The sequence below is a fragment of the Neolamprologus multifasciatus genome, chromosome 12 (assembly GCF_963576455.1).
Source record: "Neolamprologus multifasciatus chromosome 12, fNeoMul1.2, whole genome shotgun sequence".
Taxonomy (NCBI): Eukaryota; Metazoa; Chordata; class Actinopteri; order Cichliformes; family Cichlidae; genus Neolamprologus; species Neolamprologus multifasciatus.
Window position 1 is genome coordinate 32382523 of NC_140450.1, and position 19511 is coordinate 32402033.

A 19511-nucleotide genomic window follows, 5' to 3' on the forward strand; every position below is an offset into this window, starting at 1 on the left:
AGACATCAGTCAGCTAAGAACAGGAAACTGAGGCTACAGTTCACACAGGTTCATCAGATGAGTCCTGATTTCTGAGCACGTTCCTCATGTACACTCACCGGACTCTCCCCATGTTTTAAATTATTATTGTGTTGAAGTAAATTTTAAGTTAATGTGAACATTCCTGGTGTAGCAGAAAGCATTTTATCAGGAAGGTGATTTCAATACCATGATGAAATACATTTCGAAATTTTGCTATCCCACTTGGTATCAATAATCCACTCAGTAATTTTCATTGAGAATATTTCTTTGGTTGAAAGGTAGTTCCACAGTAAAATGTTCCCTGTGAGCATTAAATGAAACTCCGATGTGAGTGAATAACCTGGGTGGATTCATCCCACATGATACAAAACAAGACTCGGAGCAGAGCAAAGCGTTCTTTCCAGGCATGATTTATTGAAAACACACCAAATTTATATTCTACAAACCAGTATTTTTCCGTTATGTTTAACAAGCGTAATAATTGCCTCTGGGTATTAGTAAAATTAACATACATTCTGTCACTGTGGCATCGCCTCTGCTCGCTACGAAAGCATTAACAACTGTACTCCTCTAGGAAATCAAACCAATTCTTCCAACGAGTCTATCTTTTTAAAAGTTTATAATACAATGTAATAGAGGGCAGGAAGCCACCAACAGTCTAAACTACTCAGGGGCTGGGAGTGGGTGAGGGTCGGGCTGGGTGTGGTGGTGGTGATGATGCAGGATCCGTGAAGTGATGGGTGGAGTCGAGGGAAAAATGAGAAGAGGGGCTGACGGGGGGGGGGGGGGGGGGGGGGAGGAGAAGGTGAACATAGGGAATGGAGAGATGACAGCTGAAGGGGAGGAATAGAGTTTATATAAAACACGTATCTTTATCTACCATGGAAAAGGTTAAGGCACATGATAGGTACAAACACATCTGCTACTGAGTAGTACAGTTACTTTATTTTGACGGTCTTGATTCAGATATATCTACACAGGTAGGCCTGTTTGATTTAATGTGTGTGTGTGTGTGTGTCCATGTTTATTTTGTAAATGTACATAAGGGCAGCACATCCACAAAACCTAAACCCCCTGTTTTTTGTTTTAAATGTGTGTAAATACAACTCCAGATCCTTTGGTTGTGGTACTGCGTAGTGCAGTTAGGAACAGACAGTCATGTGGGTCTAATGACAGCACACACGTCTGAGGACACACACACACGAAAGGGATGCTGGGTATTATCATGTTTTCTTTTTTAACTTGTGAAAATAAAATTTATACAATAAGTTGTTTGTTTTGTAGTTCATTGATTTTTTTTTACCACAACGTACATCTTTATAAACACTGTGTAAAATATGCAAGCTTCATAGAGTCACATACGCCACAAAGAAAAGTCAGACTTGAACGCAGGCACATGCCATTCGCCTTGATGACGCACGAGTGATACAACCTCAGATTGGATTCTCTTCCACGGCCCTTTTCTCGCATCTCAGCTGCCCACCCTGTAACGCTGTAAAAATATATACTATATGGTCAAACTTGATGTTTGAATTTGTACAGAGGGATGCAACCTTCTTTTGTTGTTGTTTTGCCTCTAACCCCACCTAATCATCCACCTGCGCACTCTTCCTGCACACGAAGGACTTAGTTAATATCCGAATGACGTCACGCACAAATAAAAAGACGACAAAATTTAAAAAAACAAAACAAAACCTGGCACTTGGAAAGAATAGAATATAAACATCTGTACAGATTTTTCTTCATGCTCACGACTGAATATTTCTCTTTAAGATGCACTGGTGTTGGAGAGTTGATGGTACTTGCTTGGGGAAAGAAACGCGACTTTCATTAACACCTCTTATCAAGCTGTGTGACCTCTGACCCCTCCAGAGAGATGAAGTCAAACACAGATGCATCGCCTTCATAAAGAAAACTGCAGATAAATTTTGTTTTTCCTGTAACATTTTTTTTAAAAACACAAAATATAAATAGGTGATCGGCTGTGTAACGATAACTGACACACATTTAAGTTACGTGGTTATTTCTTGCTTACAAACATGATGAACTTCTATCAAATGAGATGTGCTTTCCAAACAATGTGATATTAATATACAACTAAGAAGTCAGTAAATGTCATTTTCTCCTTCATTTTTCTTTTTTGTTCCTTTTGAGCCTAATATACATTTATATAAAACCCAACAACAACAAAAAAAAAAATCCTTTTTGGATCCATCTTTCCAACAAAAAAAGAACGTATGCCTGTCTTTTCAAAAGCACAAATCATTTATAAACAAAATCTCTTATATCCTCTTTAATACACATCATTGACATACAGCAACCAGCTGGGAAACCATGAAACTGCATCACTACGCAAACCTGGTGGTTACACACGTAACCACGGCTCTGTGAAGAAAAGTCGACACGCCGCCTGGCTCATTTGTGTCGACCACAGTTAAACAGGAAGTCTTTGTTGCTTTTGTTTCCATTTTCTCTTACTTTTGTGATGCAGTGCAAACAGAAACATCATCCCGTGTACTCACTATGTCACTTGCCTTCCTCCAGACTAGAACTTGCAGACTCCTCAGACTTTATAAAAATGGACATCAATCACCAGTTTGACACATTTGATATCAAAGCAAGGCTTTGAAATAACTTTATATAACTTTTTTTTTCAAAAAACACAGTGAACCCAAATGGATTTTAAGTTCATGGTGGGTTCACGTTTTGCCACTATGCTACAGTTCTTCTTAGGCTCGCTTTCTTTCCTTTTCCATCCCATCAAACGAACATTCGGTGACCTTCAAACACATCTGTTCCAACCCATCACATCAAAATACCTGTCTGATACTCTCCACAACCTACAAAATTTGATGCAGGCTAAAATAAAAGAGCATTTTATTCCTCCATCAGGTTTCTCTCCAACACACATCCCATTTCTCCTTTCTTTGCTTACTTCGCTTTCCCCATCACATATCCATCGTTCCGCCGGCATCGGCATCGGTCTGTTTTTTGTCACTGGTTGCGCTCAACAAGAGTCAGAACTGTAAAATTCACATGATGTCCAGTGGGAATGTTGATATGACAAAGTAGTAGGAGTAGTCTCTTTTTCTTTTCTTTTCTTTTTTAAATTTTCTCTGAAAAGCATGACTGAATGCTGGCTGCTGCTGGGTAGTTGCTGTTGTGATCGTTATTTTTTTGTGAAATCCCCTTTTTCTGTACAAAGTCCAACTCCAAAGATGAGTTCCATGTGAAATGGCAGTGGTGATATGGGAGATCCTCTTCTAGCGTCACACAGTTGCTATTTTAAGCCTGAAGCACATGGACAAGAGAGACAATCAGTTTAAAACAACAGTAAATGATGAGCTTCAGTACAAAATGCCCCCCCCCCCCCCCCCTCCAAAAAACATTATCAGTGATAAAAATCTGAATACTTCAATTTTAAATTATTTAAAGGACATGGCTGGCAACATTTCATATTCCCACTCTTATCTGTAGAGCCCATTAAAAGACAAAAACTAAAATGTTGTCTTTTTTTCATTTTAAATAATTCCCTGCTCAATTTTTTGGTTTTCTGGCTTTTTGGTTTAGTATTTCTGGTCTTACAAAATACTTTCCACTCATAAGTGGAAGCTACTGAACTCCATATGCTCCAGGCACAATCCAGCTGCTAGACAGATTTTGTGCGAGTTCGTGAATTCAAACCAGAGGCAAATGCAGAATTTTAAACTTGACCGCCAACATCAGTTTTTCTTCCAACGTTTCTATGTTTTGCTTCCAAGTAGCCAAATAAAATCATTACAGCTTCACCTTAGTTCACTTAGTGAGAGTGAAACTTTTGCAATTGCAATTAGGAACGAAACACTGCGTCATAAACAGTGTTTTTAGCATGAATTTGCTATTTAAGTCACATATCCAAATGTTAGTGTTAGGCCACTATATTTGTATGTAAGATAAGCTACTGTACAGTGGGGCAAAAAAGTATTTAGTCAGCCACCGATTGTGCAAGTTCCCCCACTTAAAATGATGACAGAGGTCAGTAATTTGCACCAGAGGTACACTTCAACTGTGAGAGACAGAATGTGAAAAAAAAATCCATGAATTCACATGGTAGGATTTGTAAAGAATTTATTCGTAAATCAGGGTGGAAAATAAGTATTTGGTCAATAACAAAAATACAACTCAATACTTTGTAACATAACCTTTGTTGGCAATAACAGAGGTCAAACGTTTACTATAGGTCTTTACCAGGTTTGCACACACAGTAGCTGGTATTTTGGCCCATTCCTCCATGCAGATCTTCTCAAGAGCAGTGATGTTTTGGGGCTGTCGCCGAGCAACACGGACTTTCAACTCCCGCCACAGATTTTCTATGGGGTTGAGGTCTGGAGACTGGCTAGGCCACTCCAGGACTTTCAAATGCTTCTTACGGAGCCACTCCTTTGTTGCCCGGGCGGTGTGTTTTGGATCATTGTCATGTTGGAAGACCCAGCCTCGTTTCATCTTCAAAGTTCTCACTGATGGAAGGAGGTTTTGGCTCAAAATCTCACGATACTTGTCCCCATTCATTCTGTCCTTAACACGGATCAGTCGTCCTGTCCCCTTGGCAGAAAAACAGCCCCAGAGCATGATGTTTCCACCCCCATGCTTCACAGTAGGTATGGTGTTCTTGGGATGCAACTCAGTATTCTTCTTCCTCCAAACACGACGAGTTGAGTTTATACCAAAAAGTTCTACTTTGGTTTCATCTGACCACATGACATTCTCCCAATCCTCTGCTGTATCATCCATGTGCTCTCTGGCAAACTTCAGACGGGCCTGGACATGCACTGGCTTCAGCAGCGGAACACGTCTGGCACTGCGGGATTTGATTCCCTGCCGTTGTAGTGTGTTACTGATGGTGACCTTTGTTACTTTGGTCCCAGCTCTCTGCAGGTCATTCACCAGGTCCCCCCGTGTGGTTCTGGGATCTTTGCTCACCGTTCTCATGATCATTTTGACCCCACGGGATGAGATCTTGCGTGGAGCCCCAGATCGAGGGAGATTATCAGTGGTCTTGTATGTCTTCCATTTTCTGATGATTGCTCCCACAGTTGATTTTTTCACACCAAGCTGCTTGCCTATTGTAGATTCACTCTTCCCAGTCTGGTGCAGGTCTACAATTCTTTTCCTGGTGTCCTTCGAAAGCTCTTTGGTCTTGGCCATGGCGGAGTTTGGAGTCTGACTGGTTGAGGCTGTGGACAGGTGTCTTTTATACAGATGATGAGGTCAAACAGGTGCCATTCATACAGGTAACGAGTGGGGGACAGAAAAGCTTCTTACAGAAGATGTTACAGGTCTGTGAGAGCCAGGGATTTTCCTTGTTTGAGGTGACCAAATACTTATTTTCCACCCTGATTTACGAATAAATTCTTTACAAATCCTACCATGTGAATTCATGGATTTTTTTTTCACATTCTGTCTCTCACAGTTGAAGTGTACCTCTGGTGCAAATTACTGACCTCTGTCATCATTTTAAGTGGGGGAACTTGCACAATTGGTGGCTGACTAAATACTTTTTTGCCCCACTGTATGTTGACAGCATTCAGCTCTTATTACTATGAAAAAAAAACATGAGTTAAGTTATTAAGTTTGCAAATTCGTTAGCTAACTAGCATGCTAACACATCACTAACAATAACTTCATTACAGCAAACTAGACATATGGTGCCTAAATTACCTTGTAACCAAGAAAATATTAATGTTTTTAGGGACCATATGTTAGCATTTCACTACTTGGTTCTGAATCCTGTGTAGGGATGTGCGCAATTACTCAACTAGGCTAGTCGTCTAGCTGGCTAATTGTCGCTGTTGTCACTAGTCTGTACCAGACTTACTAGTAATTTAATGTAATTGTTAAAAATTTTAATTGAGGCCAATGCTGTAAATTATTTTGTACCAAATCTTAAACAGCCATCTGCCAGCAGATGGCACAATGCTGTTCAGAAATACGATAAATCTGTTAATCCAGGCCTCATCTCCCTTAGAGTAGAGTTGCTACTCCTTTCACACCATATTTAACATCGGTTTAAGGCTACGTCCACATGTACACGGGTATTTTTGAAAACGGAGATTTTCCGTTTTCGTTTTAAAAAATAATCCCGTCCACACGTAAAGGCAGAAATGAAGGAAAACGCTGCTAGGAACATGCCAAAGCAGCAGGTGGCGCTATATTCCTAACAGTGTAGAAATGTTGGCCAATCAGAAGTCTAGAAGCCTCGGTGGGAAAAAGTAAACAGAGCTGGGCCATAGAAGCAGAACCGAGTCGTATGTGTGGAGGGACAGTAACTGTGTGTATATGTAAGCATTTAAACACTGCAGAGAGAACAATTAACAGTAACAGTATTGTAGAAATTCATTTCACGAAACAATAATGTGGCGCACAGTGTGACGTCAAAAAAGGCGCACACCTTTGACGCTGCGTTTTCTCCGTTTTTCTCGTCCACACGTAAACGCAACAACGGAGTTTTAGAAAATATCCACCCTGGCCGGAGTTTTTAAAAATCTCAGTTTTCAGTGACCGAAAACGCCGTTTACGTGTGGACGAAAGGTGCAAACGCATAGAAAAATCTGCGTTTTCAAAAATACCCGGGTACGTGTGGACGTAGCTTAAGTGTCTTTCTTCTTCACTGTCTGTCTAGAGAATAATGTGTAATATTTATAATGCAGGATGTGGGTGCCGCACAGTTAAGCAGCATGATTCATTATTGTAGAATGTGAGTAATGGTTTAAAATGGCTTTGTTATTAGTCTTTGACATTTTCCATTAAACGTTTCTCAAATTTAATTTAATGTTTGAGTGTTTCTTAGTTTTAGACTAGTTGGCCTGTCTAATTTTCCAAGGTTAGTCGACTAAGAAATTAGTCACCAGGTGCATCCCTAATCCTGTGGCATACTTTTATATCCTAGTATTTAAGTATTTAAGTATTTAGAGGACGTGACATTGTCTTCTGCCACTGTCTCTTATATAACATATAGCAGTAAATAGCAAATGTGTGCATGCATCTATCTCAGCTGCTAGTGTACTGTGCAGGGACATCAGCGGGAGAACAAGACAAAAAAATATCACCAGCCATTTCCTTAAAAATATCACACCGAAACAGATTTTCTCAGCATTGAAACAGCATGTTACTATTAAAAGTTGTGAATGCTGATTTGATTCTCTTTCTTGTCAGCAATCATATGGCATTATCACAGCACTTGAAAAACTGTGTCACTCTTAAAGCGTCAATCATGTCAATCCAGATGGAGAATGGAGGCGAGAGACAGCAAAACAGATGCTTAATGTGCTATGTGAAATCCTGCGTGCGCTAAATGAAGTGAAGACGACTCACCTGATGATTCATCCTTATCATTACCTGCAGCTGGAAATTACAACAAATACCAAAAACCATACCATTTTATATACGATCTAGCCTTTGAAGTATTTCCTACGACAGTACGTTGGATGGAGATGAAAGAGCTGAATGGCCAGTGATGAACATGACTGAGATAAAATGCTGTCAACGAAAAAGGCAGTGAGGTCTGTCTGACATGAGGATTCTGGCAGAGGAGAGGACGACAGCAGTGAGGCAGTTACTGAAGCTCACCCAGATCAGCTTAAATGGTCAATCACACTCTAAAGAAAACTGTTGCTAATGTACTGTAACTAGTAAATGCACACAAAACACACCCAAGTTGTTCCAGACGATTTCTTGGATGAGGAACTGCTTCTTCTACCCAGCACATTTAATGAACTGGGTGTGCCTAGAGTGTCATTTCCTGACATTTGTGTCCTCCTCTATTTTGCTTTACGAGGAAAACGAACAACCAAGTAACATCTGCTTTAGGAGACAGGCTGGGTGGCAGCTGGTACGATCACACAAACTCTAAGCAGAAGACTTTAAGTGGTGTCTGGGACAGTTTTTCGTGAAAGCGTTATTTTGTCGGTGCCTTTCCGGTTGTTGGATTTCAGTTTTGCGTTCTGTGACGGTGACGACACCAGCAGAGCACTTTTGGCAAAAACTGGGTATCGGTTGTGTTACAGTGTGACACCTACAGGTCCCTAACCAAGCATCCATGTTTAAGGATGCTACTAATGTACGGTACATGACTGTTTAGAGAGGCTTCTAATGAAACGTTTATCTCTAATGGTGAAAAACAGCATTTAAACAAACAGTAGTAGAGATGTGTTTGATTCTCTCTCGACCACAGAAAAGTTTCTTTCTGTATCTTACACACAATATGATAATCTAAGTTACATAAGCCTATTTGAAATCACTCATACCAGAAATTTAAACACAAAACTTTCAAATCATCTACTTCAGATCTTAAACTATATCCACTCAGAATCGTGTCTCCTCTCCAAACACAATATATGGGAGTGCAAACTTGTGTGGGTTCCTGCATATTATACACACTGATTTCTGCCATCAGCTTATCAACTTGCATGAGTTCTTTATCTGAAATAGTCTCGCTTTGACCCGAGATATGTCGTGTACGACAACTGCAGACATAGTATGTGTGTGTGTGTGTGCGTGCATATATCTTTTTCTTTTTCCCTGCTGCTTTTCATTAAGGCGAAACAGAGTCCCTGGAGGATGTCTCTAGAGTGCAGAAGAATGATTCCCCTTCATCATTTGCTGCCAATTTCAACAAAGACTGTGAGGGGGAAGCAATGAGTGAGGATAGGTCTACATTTGAATGAGACGGGTGGTGCTGAATTGTGAACAGAGGACCAGCACAGCACAGGTTTAAATATTAACTATTTGTTTTCTTGCAAATTCTACGCAAAACAAATCCTCAAAAGTTGTTTACAATGTCATTTCTATGCAAAGAAAGAGGCGATTTCTCCACCTGACTGATCTGGGTGCAGGGTGACAGCAAGTCTACATGACAAAGTGTGAGGGTGAGAGGAAAACAGGCAGAAATGAGGAGCAAACGGAGGATGAAAAGGATGCAACATGAAAGGTGCGAGGAGTTTCTCCTGTTTGCGATTTCAATTTTTCAGACCTACCATGCATGCATTTAGACCCAGGAGTCAACAGGCTGGGGCTTAACATCACAAGCGTCCACCAGACTGACTGCAGGCCTGTTACTCCTGATATAGTGTTTCCTATTTGTGTCATTCTGTAGCCAAAGGAGCACGGGTTAAAAAACAAAACACAGTCAAACATAAAAAGAGGTCAATACATTTCACATGTACACTCCTGCTTAAATACACATGCATCCAAGATCAGAGAAGCCGGTGTTAGTTCCCTGCCTTAAGGAAAGCTTGGAAAGAACTCGGGTTGATTACAAAACAGCGAACCACAACATGCAAAAGAAAGAGGGAAGAGAGCGCGTTTTGGTAGCCAAGTTGCATTCAAAGCGGGCTGAACACCTCTGGGAAGTACAGGCAGCAGACTTAAAAGACAGCTTTGGAGCGATGCTAGCAGGCCTGCACACTCTGAAGACAAACACAACTGTTTGCTGTGATTACTGCTGCCTTCTGAGCTGAATAAAGTGTTTGTGCTTTTAGGATGTGACACTACATCTTTAGCTCTAGTTAGCCTAAATATAGTTGTCACTGAAATATACTTCAGAAGCTGCTACACTTATTGTTGTTATTCTGCCTGAATGAATGAGAAGTTTCGCTTTACTTCGTTCACTCAGCTGAAAAGCCTGAAACCCAAACTGTGATCGGTCCTATTATTTGCCCACAGTATGTCCACCACTACTAGCAATAATGGTGTTGTTAGTCAGGACTTGACATCTATATTCTTAAAACTTTGGTTTTAACTCATTTAAATAATGTAAGTGTAGGGAAAATCTGTTTAAATCAGAGGTGATGATAGAGGATGGAGTCCAGCACAACTTTCCTGCTGGAACGCCCAAAACAAGATTATTTTTACACTAGATTGTCCTTCTCTTAAGGACTCCAAAACAACTACATTTAATAAATGTTGGAGAAATTCGTTTACATTTTGTGTGTCTGTAAATATTGGCCAATATATTAAGTGACCAAATATCGATCTAAGAGCCCACAAAATAACTTAAAACTGACAGGAAACTTTCAGACAACTTGACATAGTGATTATACGTGTGTGATTATACGTGCTACACTGAACACATCCGAGAATAGGAGATGGGATCATTTGAAAACTTCAGCCACAGAGAGCAGAGAAACATTGCTTTTCCCCATTACAGCGACGTCCTGAATATGAACGTACATTTTAAGAAACATTTTAGTCCTCAGATAAGATAACACAGAATGCAAGGCCCAACTTTAAACCTATATAAAACAAATAAATAACAAAGACAATAAGAATAATAAAATAAAAAGTTTACTCTGTAAGAAAGAACATGCGCCCATGCTCAATCCAACAAACTTGCCTTACAATAGCTTACAGGTAGTTTATGATAGCTAATGCTAACAGGCAGGTGTTTGGTACTGGCATAACTGAGGCAGGTCACCAAGTCTGAGGCCGATCTAACGCTGCCATGTTTGTAGTACTGCTTAAAATACCAGCACTGTAAAAATAAAGTTTATGGACCTAGGTGCCCTTTAACCTCCTTCTGATTAGCTGCCTGTTGCAAACAAACTGTAGGCGGCGTTGCTTCTGTGCTCACATCCTGAGCGATGTGTTGAGATGATCATCTTTCTGTGACATTATAGAGAGCAAAGAGTAGAAGGAGCTGTCTGAAATGAAGCACAGCGCTGTGAAGCCAGAAACTTTGGCTCACGGGGATTACTTACACGTACACTGCGCTCATTATCTGAATGTTTGGCTATGCCGAATATGAACATCTACTATTTTAAACAGCAAAGAGAAAATGAGGAGCAGCTATGTACACATGAATTAAAAATGGCTACATTGTAATTTTATGCACCTTAAACTATGATACTGTTACCCACTTCACGCAAATATCAAGCTAATATTCTAGTTGGACTTTAGATAAAAACAACAAAACTACATATTTTAATCTGAAAGGTAAATTTAAATCACTTTAACACCAAAATATGATAACGTGCTAGTTTTGGAGAAACAAATATGTGAAAATACATCAAACATCTAAGCTGAATCAATCATTTTTGAGCCTCGAGGGCTAATCCCATCCATGTTGTGTTAACGAAGATGAAAAATAAACAGCGTAAAGTACTTGAAAATCATCTGATGCATAAACGCCATCCTCCGAGGCCGCTAGCCCGTGACTCTGCTTTGAGGCTGGATTGCCGATTGGCTTAACACGCCGTTGTGTGATGTGTGTGTATAATCAGCGGACGACCATTCGATAACACGGCGGTCTGTTCATCGCCAAGGCAAGGGTTGTCTCCACGAGGAGCACTTGTTGGCGGTTCGTTTAATCAGTCTCAGATTAATTACTTTACAGACTCCAAATGCTTACACTCAATTAACTGCTAGCTCACAGATCTGAGGCTGTCCACAGCGCTCAGCTGCGGTGGCACTATTAGCAGAGAACGACAACTTCCAGCCTCTTTAAAGAATCGATAGGATTAACAGCCTCTAATGAGGACCACCATTGAAAACAAAAAGAGAGAGAGAGACGAAGAGGACGTGATGATATTTCAATGAGGCATCATTATCCTGTTGTTCCCCCAGGAGATCAGAAGAGCTCTGTCCATACCTTTAATGGTTCCCGTTCTGTCAGGTCCACCGAACCGTCGCCGGTCTTGTATTTGCAGTCTTTGTCCCTCTGGTCAATGGTGGAGTAACCATCTAATGAGGTCAGAGAACAATTGTCAGATAATTCCTCTGTTTCCCTGATTATCATTGAACTGAGAAAATGTATTTTAAACTGTGTGAAGAGGCAGCTTTTCTGAGTGCCAGGAAAGAAGAGGAGACTACACGTGCCTCCAAATTCTCAAGCCTCTTTCACACATGAACTTTGGATCATTTAAATTCCACAGTAGTCCTTTCTCACGTGTAAGACACGCTTAAAAGAAAGCACTCCATGTGATTTAGGTGAGAGAGCAACGCGTAGAAGACAGGACACATGACGCCCACCTGCTGGAGGTGAACGCACTGGAATATTAACAGCACGATGTGCGCACGACTGCAGCCCGACATCACACAGACTAGTGCTAGGCAGCTAGCTAATGCCTGATGTGACTGTCAGACATTTGCATTCTCACGTGCACCTCTGCTGGGAAAGTCCTAGAAAAGGTCAGAGCTGCAGTGCACGTGTGAAAGCCGTTTCTGCTCCAGTACCCGCGTTACTTACCCTCAGTGCGTCTCAAACAAAACACATCAAGCAAGTGAGATATTAAGCGTGTCCTTAGAACAGGCCTTTAAATGTGTTTTATGCATTCTGTAGCTCGGGGCATTTTATTTATCAAGTCTCAGAGTAGAGGATGTCACTTCTAGGGGTAATGCTGTTTTTAAAGTGTCTTGCATTTCGCTTAGTCACATAAATCATCTAACTAAATCTACTATATGCAATATAATAAGTACACTAACAAAAATAATCAGCAGATTAACGCTTTTGTCTTCTTTGGACTAAAGGCTGTATATAAAAGATGATATGAAAAGGGAGGCCAGTGTGGAAATGCCTTAAACTTGCATTCTCTTCAATTAGGAGAAGTTCAAAGTTCAAACTTTCTATGGGTTTCTGTGTTTACTGTACAGTCATAATAACCCATCACCCATCAGTTCAGTAAATGCTTGTGATGAGGTAAAAATGTGCATTTGAGTTTTAAATACCATCATTTTTTCTTTTTAATTTATTGCTTAAAAATGTTTTGTGTAATTTATTTAGATTTTTCGGGGGGTGTCACCCTGATGTGCCGAGGGTTCTGAGTTCTACCTTCTTCAATCAGGAGAAGCACTCCTCCTGATTAAAAGGCAGCACAGAAACCATCATAAATAAGTTTGAGGTAAGAGAATATGTAGTCCTGATTTAAATATCTGCACAACTCCTCTGTCGGTTTGTGAGTTGCCTTATAAGGAACACCAGCATTCAATAACACGGAGTCAAAGGTACTTTCAGTTGCTCTCTTATTTCCCAAGGGGTCCCCCACAGTGGATAGATGAGCATGTTTGACATGGCACAGATTTTATGCCGGATGCTCATCCTGATGCAAACCTCCTATTTGTAAAAAATGATCTTATTCTCTGACCATCAGCGATCACAAATGAATACAGGAGAAAGCTACAAAGTAGTCAAAGTTGCAAATTACATCTTTAAAACCAAAATGAATCTGCTCTTTAAAGGAAGCACGGTGGAGAATCTATCCTGTATATTCATTAAGTAGTAAGAGAACAACCCAAATCCTTTGGTGTTGAGCTTGTGATACAGGCCCAGCTTTGTACAAACATCTTGTCAAGAGAGGGGTCGTGCATACAGCATCAAAAAGCATCACGTCTGAAGCTCGGTCCAAAGCAGTCATACAAAGTTGAGAGGATTTAGTGGGCGAATTTTCAGATTACAAAAATATCTTTGACGTCAAATCAGAGGATTGGACTCTGGAGTGAGATCACAGGAGAACTAGCTCTTCCTTGGCTAAGGACTATCATGCAGTCTGGCTCTTACCTGGGCCCAGCTCATCCATAGGTATCATATCACCACTGCCACATTTCCTGGTGCCTGAAAAGCATTCATAGGCCATTTGTACAAAAGCAGCACACACACAAACTGAGTCACTGAGCCAATGCTGATGCTGCTTTTCAGGGCGATGGTTCTTGGCCAGTGATTGAATAATGCAAACTGAGAGTGGGCAGACATGAGTGCCACGATTCATATGAATGTATGGATGCAAAAATAAAGAAAAAAACTGCTGCTATGCTGCTGACTCCTCTGTCAATGAGATGTTTGTTGTTGGGCCAACATACTTCACAAGCCCCCTTCCCGCCCCCTTATATACTCTGCTGTTACACAAAACCTCTATCGCAGCACCTGCAGATGCAGCCGTACACGCTGGCTTAAAGTTGAGGACATTTTCTTTATCCCTGACACCATTACGCCAGTCAAAAACTCAGTCTCTATAAATCCAGCTCTTAACTTTTTAAAATTCTTTATTAATGTTTTTCTGGACCAAGGTTTTTGTTAACAGCAGCAGTACGCTTTCTGAAGTTGTCGTTACCATTTTATGTGCTTTATTTTTTAACCGCTATGGACAAAAGCATTACTGCGACATTTCACACCAAAGCGTCACCATGAGGAGGATGAAAGTAGTAGCAATGTGCAAACACTGCGCTTCAATATAGCCATGAGGCGGGGGGAAAGCATACATGTCCCCAGCAAGTAACACACTGAGTCAGATGCTTGCTCCAGGAATCATTAGCACTTGGTTTGAACCTGCTTTGAGGACTCCAGGGGTACGGTTACTCTATGTAAACATGTTAAATATAAATAGTGACAATGTTACCAAAAAAAACCCCAAAAAAACTAAACCATGTTATTAAGAAGTTACCTGGATAATATTTTCCTTCAGTGTAGTAAACATGGGACTCCTGCTACCAAAAATGACAGCACATGTATTCATCCCTGGCAAAAAATAGTCCAGTAGTTCATTTTGTATAACAAAGGACAGGATCTACACTATCCAGCTGATGTTTGTAATTATTGCTTTCTTTTCTTCTTTTTTTGTTTTTAAATTGAACTGATCAACTTTAGTGTATTTTAAAATATTAAGGTCTTTCCATGAAACAGCTTAGTGTGAATATGCACATTTTTTTTAAAAAGGAGATGGGTTGCAAAGCGGCCTGGAGATTTGCACTAAATATAACCATGTCAAAGGATCCTAATTAGTAGGGCTGGGTATCGTCACTGATTTCTAGAATCGATTCGATTCCGATTCACAAGGTCCTGAATCGATTCGATTCATTTAGATTCAATTCGATTTGAATCTGGGAAATTTTGCCTCAGACAGTCAGAAATATTATAATTCAGATCAGTACACTGACATATTTTTGTATCTATAAAAGGGAAGCTGACACTTTCCAGACTTTATCAAATGTATGAGCGTCACAGCAGATGCCTTTGTGTCAAAGTAGCTGAAGATAAAACAGAAAAACATGAAGGTGATTTTCCTGGGATTTTATAAAAATATTCTGCAGTAGATCAAAAACAAAAGAAAACCATTAATCAACATGGACATGAACATTACCTCTGAAGTTACAGGCTGAGCGTTTTGCATTTTGCATAATTTTAAAAAGTTTAAATTTGTCCAGAAGCCTATTGAACGGCAGAAATTAGGTTTTCTTTTCAGAAGTAAGTAAAAGGAAAAAAAAACCCAAAACATCGGCCGACAACGCTGTAAACAACGGTAGACTTGTGCATAACAAGCAAGCGAATAATGCAGAAAACAGATTTTTAGACGAGAAACTGTTCTTGAAGTACAGAGAGAGAGAGAGAGCTGTGCATGAAGTGTGATTTCATCCTGGTGGAAGCAAAACTGTCATGAATTCCCTCTGACTTTTACAATGTTTATGTGAAGCGTAGTTTGGATCTTCTTTTGCTGCTGGTTCGGTCAATATTGTTTGGAGAGAGTTCAAACTAATAGCTTTAGAATCAGCGCAAAAAGGGCGTAAACACAAAGCGCGGACCCGCCGATGGATCAGAATCAGCGAGCTGTCGGCTTTCAGCCCCGACCGTGTCCGTGCCGTCGGGTGAGAAAGGTGACATCTCACTGTCAAAGGAGCTTGCAAAGAAAAGCGTCTGGACTTCTTTAAGTTACTTGAAGACGTTTCACCTCTCATCCGAGAGGCTTCTTAAAGAAGTCCAGACGCTTTTCTTTGCAAGCTCCTTTGACTACGATGACCTGGATGACTGAGAACCTTCACAGACATATTGCCGTACATTTTGGGAGGAACACCCTTCAACTGGTGCGGGAGTATGAAAGGGAATCAAGGAAACTAGCGGATTATAGGAACCATCTCCGTTTCAACCTAAGATGCAGACAAACCAGAGTTGTTCCCAAGAGCCTGCGCCTTGGATCCACTGTCAGGGGATACAGAGCAGACTTGATTCTACAGAGAGCGCAAAATCACCTTTTAAGTGAAAGGATAAGACAGGTCCATTTCACTATAGATGCCCTCCAAATCAAGATCAGCCAGACTCTGCAGGAACTGGAAACACTTCTAGCCTCTCCAATCTTAGAAGAGGTTTACAAGTTTGTGGACAAGGCTCAGCGGGCCCAACACTCGAAAGGAAAAGAAAGACAACGCAGGAAATTTCACACCTTGCATTCAAAAACACACACTCCTCATTCTGAATCTGAACCTACACAACCCATAGAAGAAAACACACCTGAAGACAGTCAGGAGAAATGGGTTAAGAACTTTTCAGACAGGAATCTCACTGAACCTGAAAAGAGAGTATTAGCCAAAGGTCTCAATTTTGCCATTTCTCCACAACAGTTGCCCATAGTGGACCTCATCACAGCCACAGAATCTGCCATTCGGATTAATAAATTATCACAGACAGAAGCAGAGCAAATCAGGATGAAAGTCTCAGCCACCCTCTCCAGTGCCAAAGTCCCTCCGTCCAACCTCACAATACAGGAAAAGAAGGCCGTCGCTTCCCTGAGCAAAGACCACAACATCACGGTTTTACCAGCGGATAAGGGAAGATGCACCGTGGTCCTAAACACTACAGATTACCATACAAAGATCACTACTCTCCCCAGTGACAACAATACCTACGAAGCCTTAAAGCGAGACCCCACAAGCAGCTACAAAAAGAAAGTTATAGCTTGCCTTCAAGACTTGGAAAAGGACAAAATCATTGACCGCCTTACTTATCACCGCCTTTACCCAGGGGATGCCATACCCTGCATTTACGGACTTCCAAAAATCCACAAGGAAGCTGTCCCACTCAGACCCATAGTCAGTAGCATAAACTCAGCCACTTATAACATTGCAAAACACCTTGCTACCATCCTTGCTCCTCTCGTGGGGAACACCCCACACCACATCAAGAACTCCACCGACTTCACTGACAAGGTCCAGAAACTTACCCTGGATCCAGATGAAACCATAGTGTCCTTTGATGTAGTCTCTCTCTTCACTTGCATACCCACCACGGAGGCAGTGGAGACTGTCAGAAAACGACTACAAGAAGACAGCTCCTTGGAGGACAGGACCAACTTCACACCCGATCAGATTTGCACACTGTTAGACCTCTGCCTCACCACTACATATTTCAAATACAACGAAGGCTATTACAGACAAAAACATGGCTGTGCTATGGGCTCCCCCGTGTCACCTATTGTAGCCAACCTTTACATGGAGGAAGTGGAAAGGAAGGCTCTTGGCTCTTTCAAAGGAAGAGTACCCAGCCACTGGTACAGATATGTAGACGACACCTGGGTCAAAATCAAGACACAAGAAGTGGAATCCTTCACTGCGCACATCAACGCTGTGGATAAAAACATCAAGTTCACCAGGGAAGACACGAAGGATGACTGTTTGCCTTTCCTGGACTGCGCTGTGCACATTGAAGAGAATGGCAACCTCAACATCGAAGTTTACCGGAAGCCCACACACACGGACCAGTACCTCCTGTTTGACTCCCATCACCCTCTGGAACACAAACTTGGAGTAATTAGGACCCTACACCACCGGGCAGAACATGTTCCCTCTAAGCCTGAAGGGAAAAAGAAGGAACACACACATGTAAAGGAAGCACTCAAAACGTGCGGCTATCCTAAATGGGCGTTCTTAAAGTCAGCAAAGAGGCACAGAAAAGAAGATCAGACACCAGCGAGGGAGGATAAGAAGGACAGACGCAACAACATTGTCATCCCCTATGTAGCCGGTGTATCAGAGAAACTCAGGAGGGTTTTCTCCAAGCATGACATCCCGGTGTACTTCAGACCCAGCAACACACTCAGACAAAAACTGGTTCACCCGAAAGACAAAACGCCAAAACACAGACTTAACAATGTGGTGTATGCCGTACAGTGCAGCGAGGAATGCCCAGACCTCTACATTGGAGAGACCAAACAGCCACTTCACAAGCGCATGGCACAACACAGAAGAGCCACCTCCACAGGACAAGATTCAGCTGTCCATCTGCATCTTAAGGATAAAGGACACTCTTTCGAGGATGCCAATGTTCACATTTTGGACAGAGAGGACAGATGGTTTGAAAGAGGAGTGAAAGAAGCCATCTATGTCCACTGTGAGCGACCATCTTTGAACAGAGGCGGTGGTTTACGACACCAACTCTCTGCCATCTATAATCCAGTTTTGAGATCCCTTCCCAGACGCCTTAAGGCCCACTCACATCCTGGCCCATCTGACCTCAGGAATTCGCATGATAAGGTGGGGCCAGGTTTCACAATGAACTCACCCGAAACTCTGGCTGATTGGGACCCACACCCAGTTCCACACCTTGGCTCAGGCGATTAGAGGATCATCAGGGGGTCCTTTTGTCCCTCTGTGGGGGGAAACTCCCACTAGGGTTATATCTGGGACTCTCCACCATTTGACCTTAGAACTGAAGAAGCCTCTCGGATGAGAGGTGAAACGTCTTCAAGCAACTTAAAGAAGTCCAGACGCTTTTCTTTGCAAGCTCCTTTGACTACGATGACCTGGATGACTGAGAACCTTCACAGACGTGACATCTCACTGATTCTACTCCGCGGGTCCGCGCTGTGTGTTTACGTCTTTGTGCAGAAGCCGTGTTCCTGCTCTCATTTACTGTTTTAAATGTTTGGTGGTTGTTGAAATTTTGTGACGTTTCACCTGAGATTCTGGAATTTTGGGCAAAATACATTTACATAAAAAATCGATTCAGGATTTTAATGAATCGATATCACGTTATCAAAGCCAGAATCGATTTTAATCAATAAATTGATTATTAAAACCCACCCCTACTAATTAGTACTACCTATATTGGCATCAACTAAGCCATTAGCTGTTAACCTCCTAGGACCTGGCGTCCACATATGTGGACATCACATTTTGCGTTGTCTAGACCAAAATCCTTAATTTTGCTCTGCAAGGGCCGGATATCCACTCATGAGGACATCATACTGCCACTGTTCTATCGAAATTTAAAGCGAATGTCCTCATATGTGGATCTTATTTTTCTCAGGAACAAAAATCAGGTAAAAAGAAAAAAATCACATAACTCTTTGTTTTACATTGCTCAGGTCCCAATCAGCCCAAATAGCAAAGAGAAATTAAAAAAGCCATGACAGAGTTCGGGTCTTAGAAGGTTAAGGCCTGGGACTTCTATCTGCTAATCTGCCACGACTACTAACTGAGAGTAAATTCATGGTCAGCATGACAGTGAGCTCACTTTCAGTTTTGGAGTTCTTGAAAATGGGGGAGGGGGGCAGCTTCTATCATCAGTCTGATGGCTTGTTCCCACTGGACGGGTAATTCATCCCATATAATGGGGAGCAAATTAAAACAACCGCAGCTAATGAGACTGTTCCCATTGGATGGGTATAAAACATAACTTGACAACTTGAAGAGACAGAGATTTATCGTTCGCTCCTCGAGGTTGACAGAACAGTGAAAAGCAAATCAGCAACTTGACA

At 41.5% G+C, this 19511-nt stretch overlaps 1 protein-coding gene across 14 annotated transcripts in view; it reads right to left on the minus strand.

Annotated features, from left to right (window-relative positions):
* Window positions 1-415: 415 nt before the first annotated feature.
* The window catches only part of arvcfb (ARVCF delta catenin family member b), a 299308-nt gene continuing 280212 nt past the window's right edge, over window positions 416-19511 (minus strand). For 11 of the 14 annotated variants that reach the window (XM_085180856.1, XM_085180845.1, XM_085180844.1 and 8 more), the window contains 4 exons: window positions 13550-13603; window positions 11645-11736; window positions 9033-9145; window positions 416-3312 (listed from right to left, as the gene is read on the minus strand). In XM_085180856.1, the coding sequence (XP_085036982.1) occupies window positions 9044-9145; window positions 11645-11736; window positions 13550-13603 (248 nt within the window). In that variant the 3' untranslated portion in view covers window positions 416-3312; window positions 9033-9043. The remainder of the gene's footprint in view (window positions 3313-9032; window positions 9146-11644; window positions 11737-13549; window positions 13604-19511) is intronic. The other 3 variants (XM_085180851.1, XM_085180849.1, XM_085180852.1) reach the window with 3 other exon arrangements.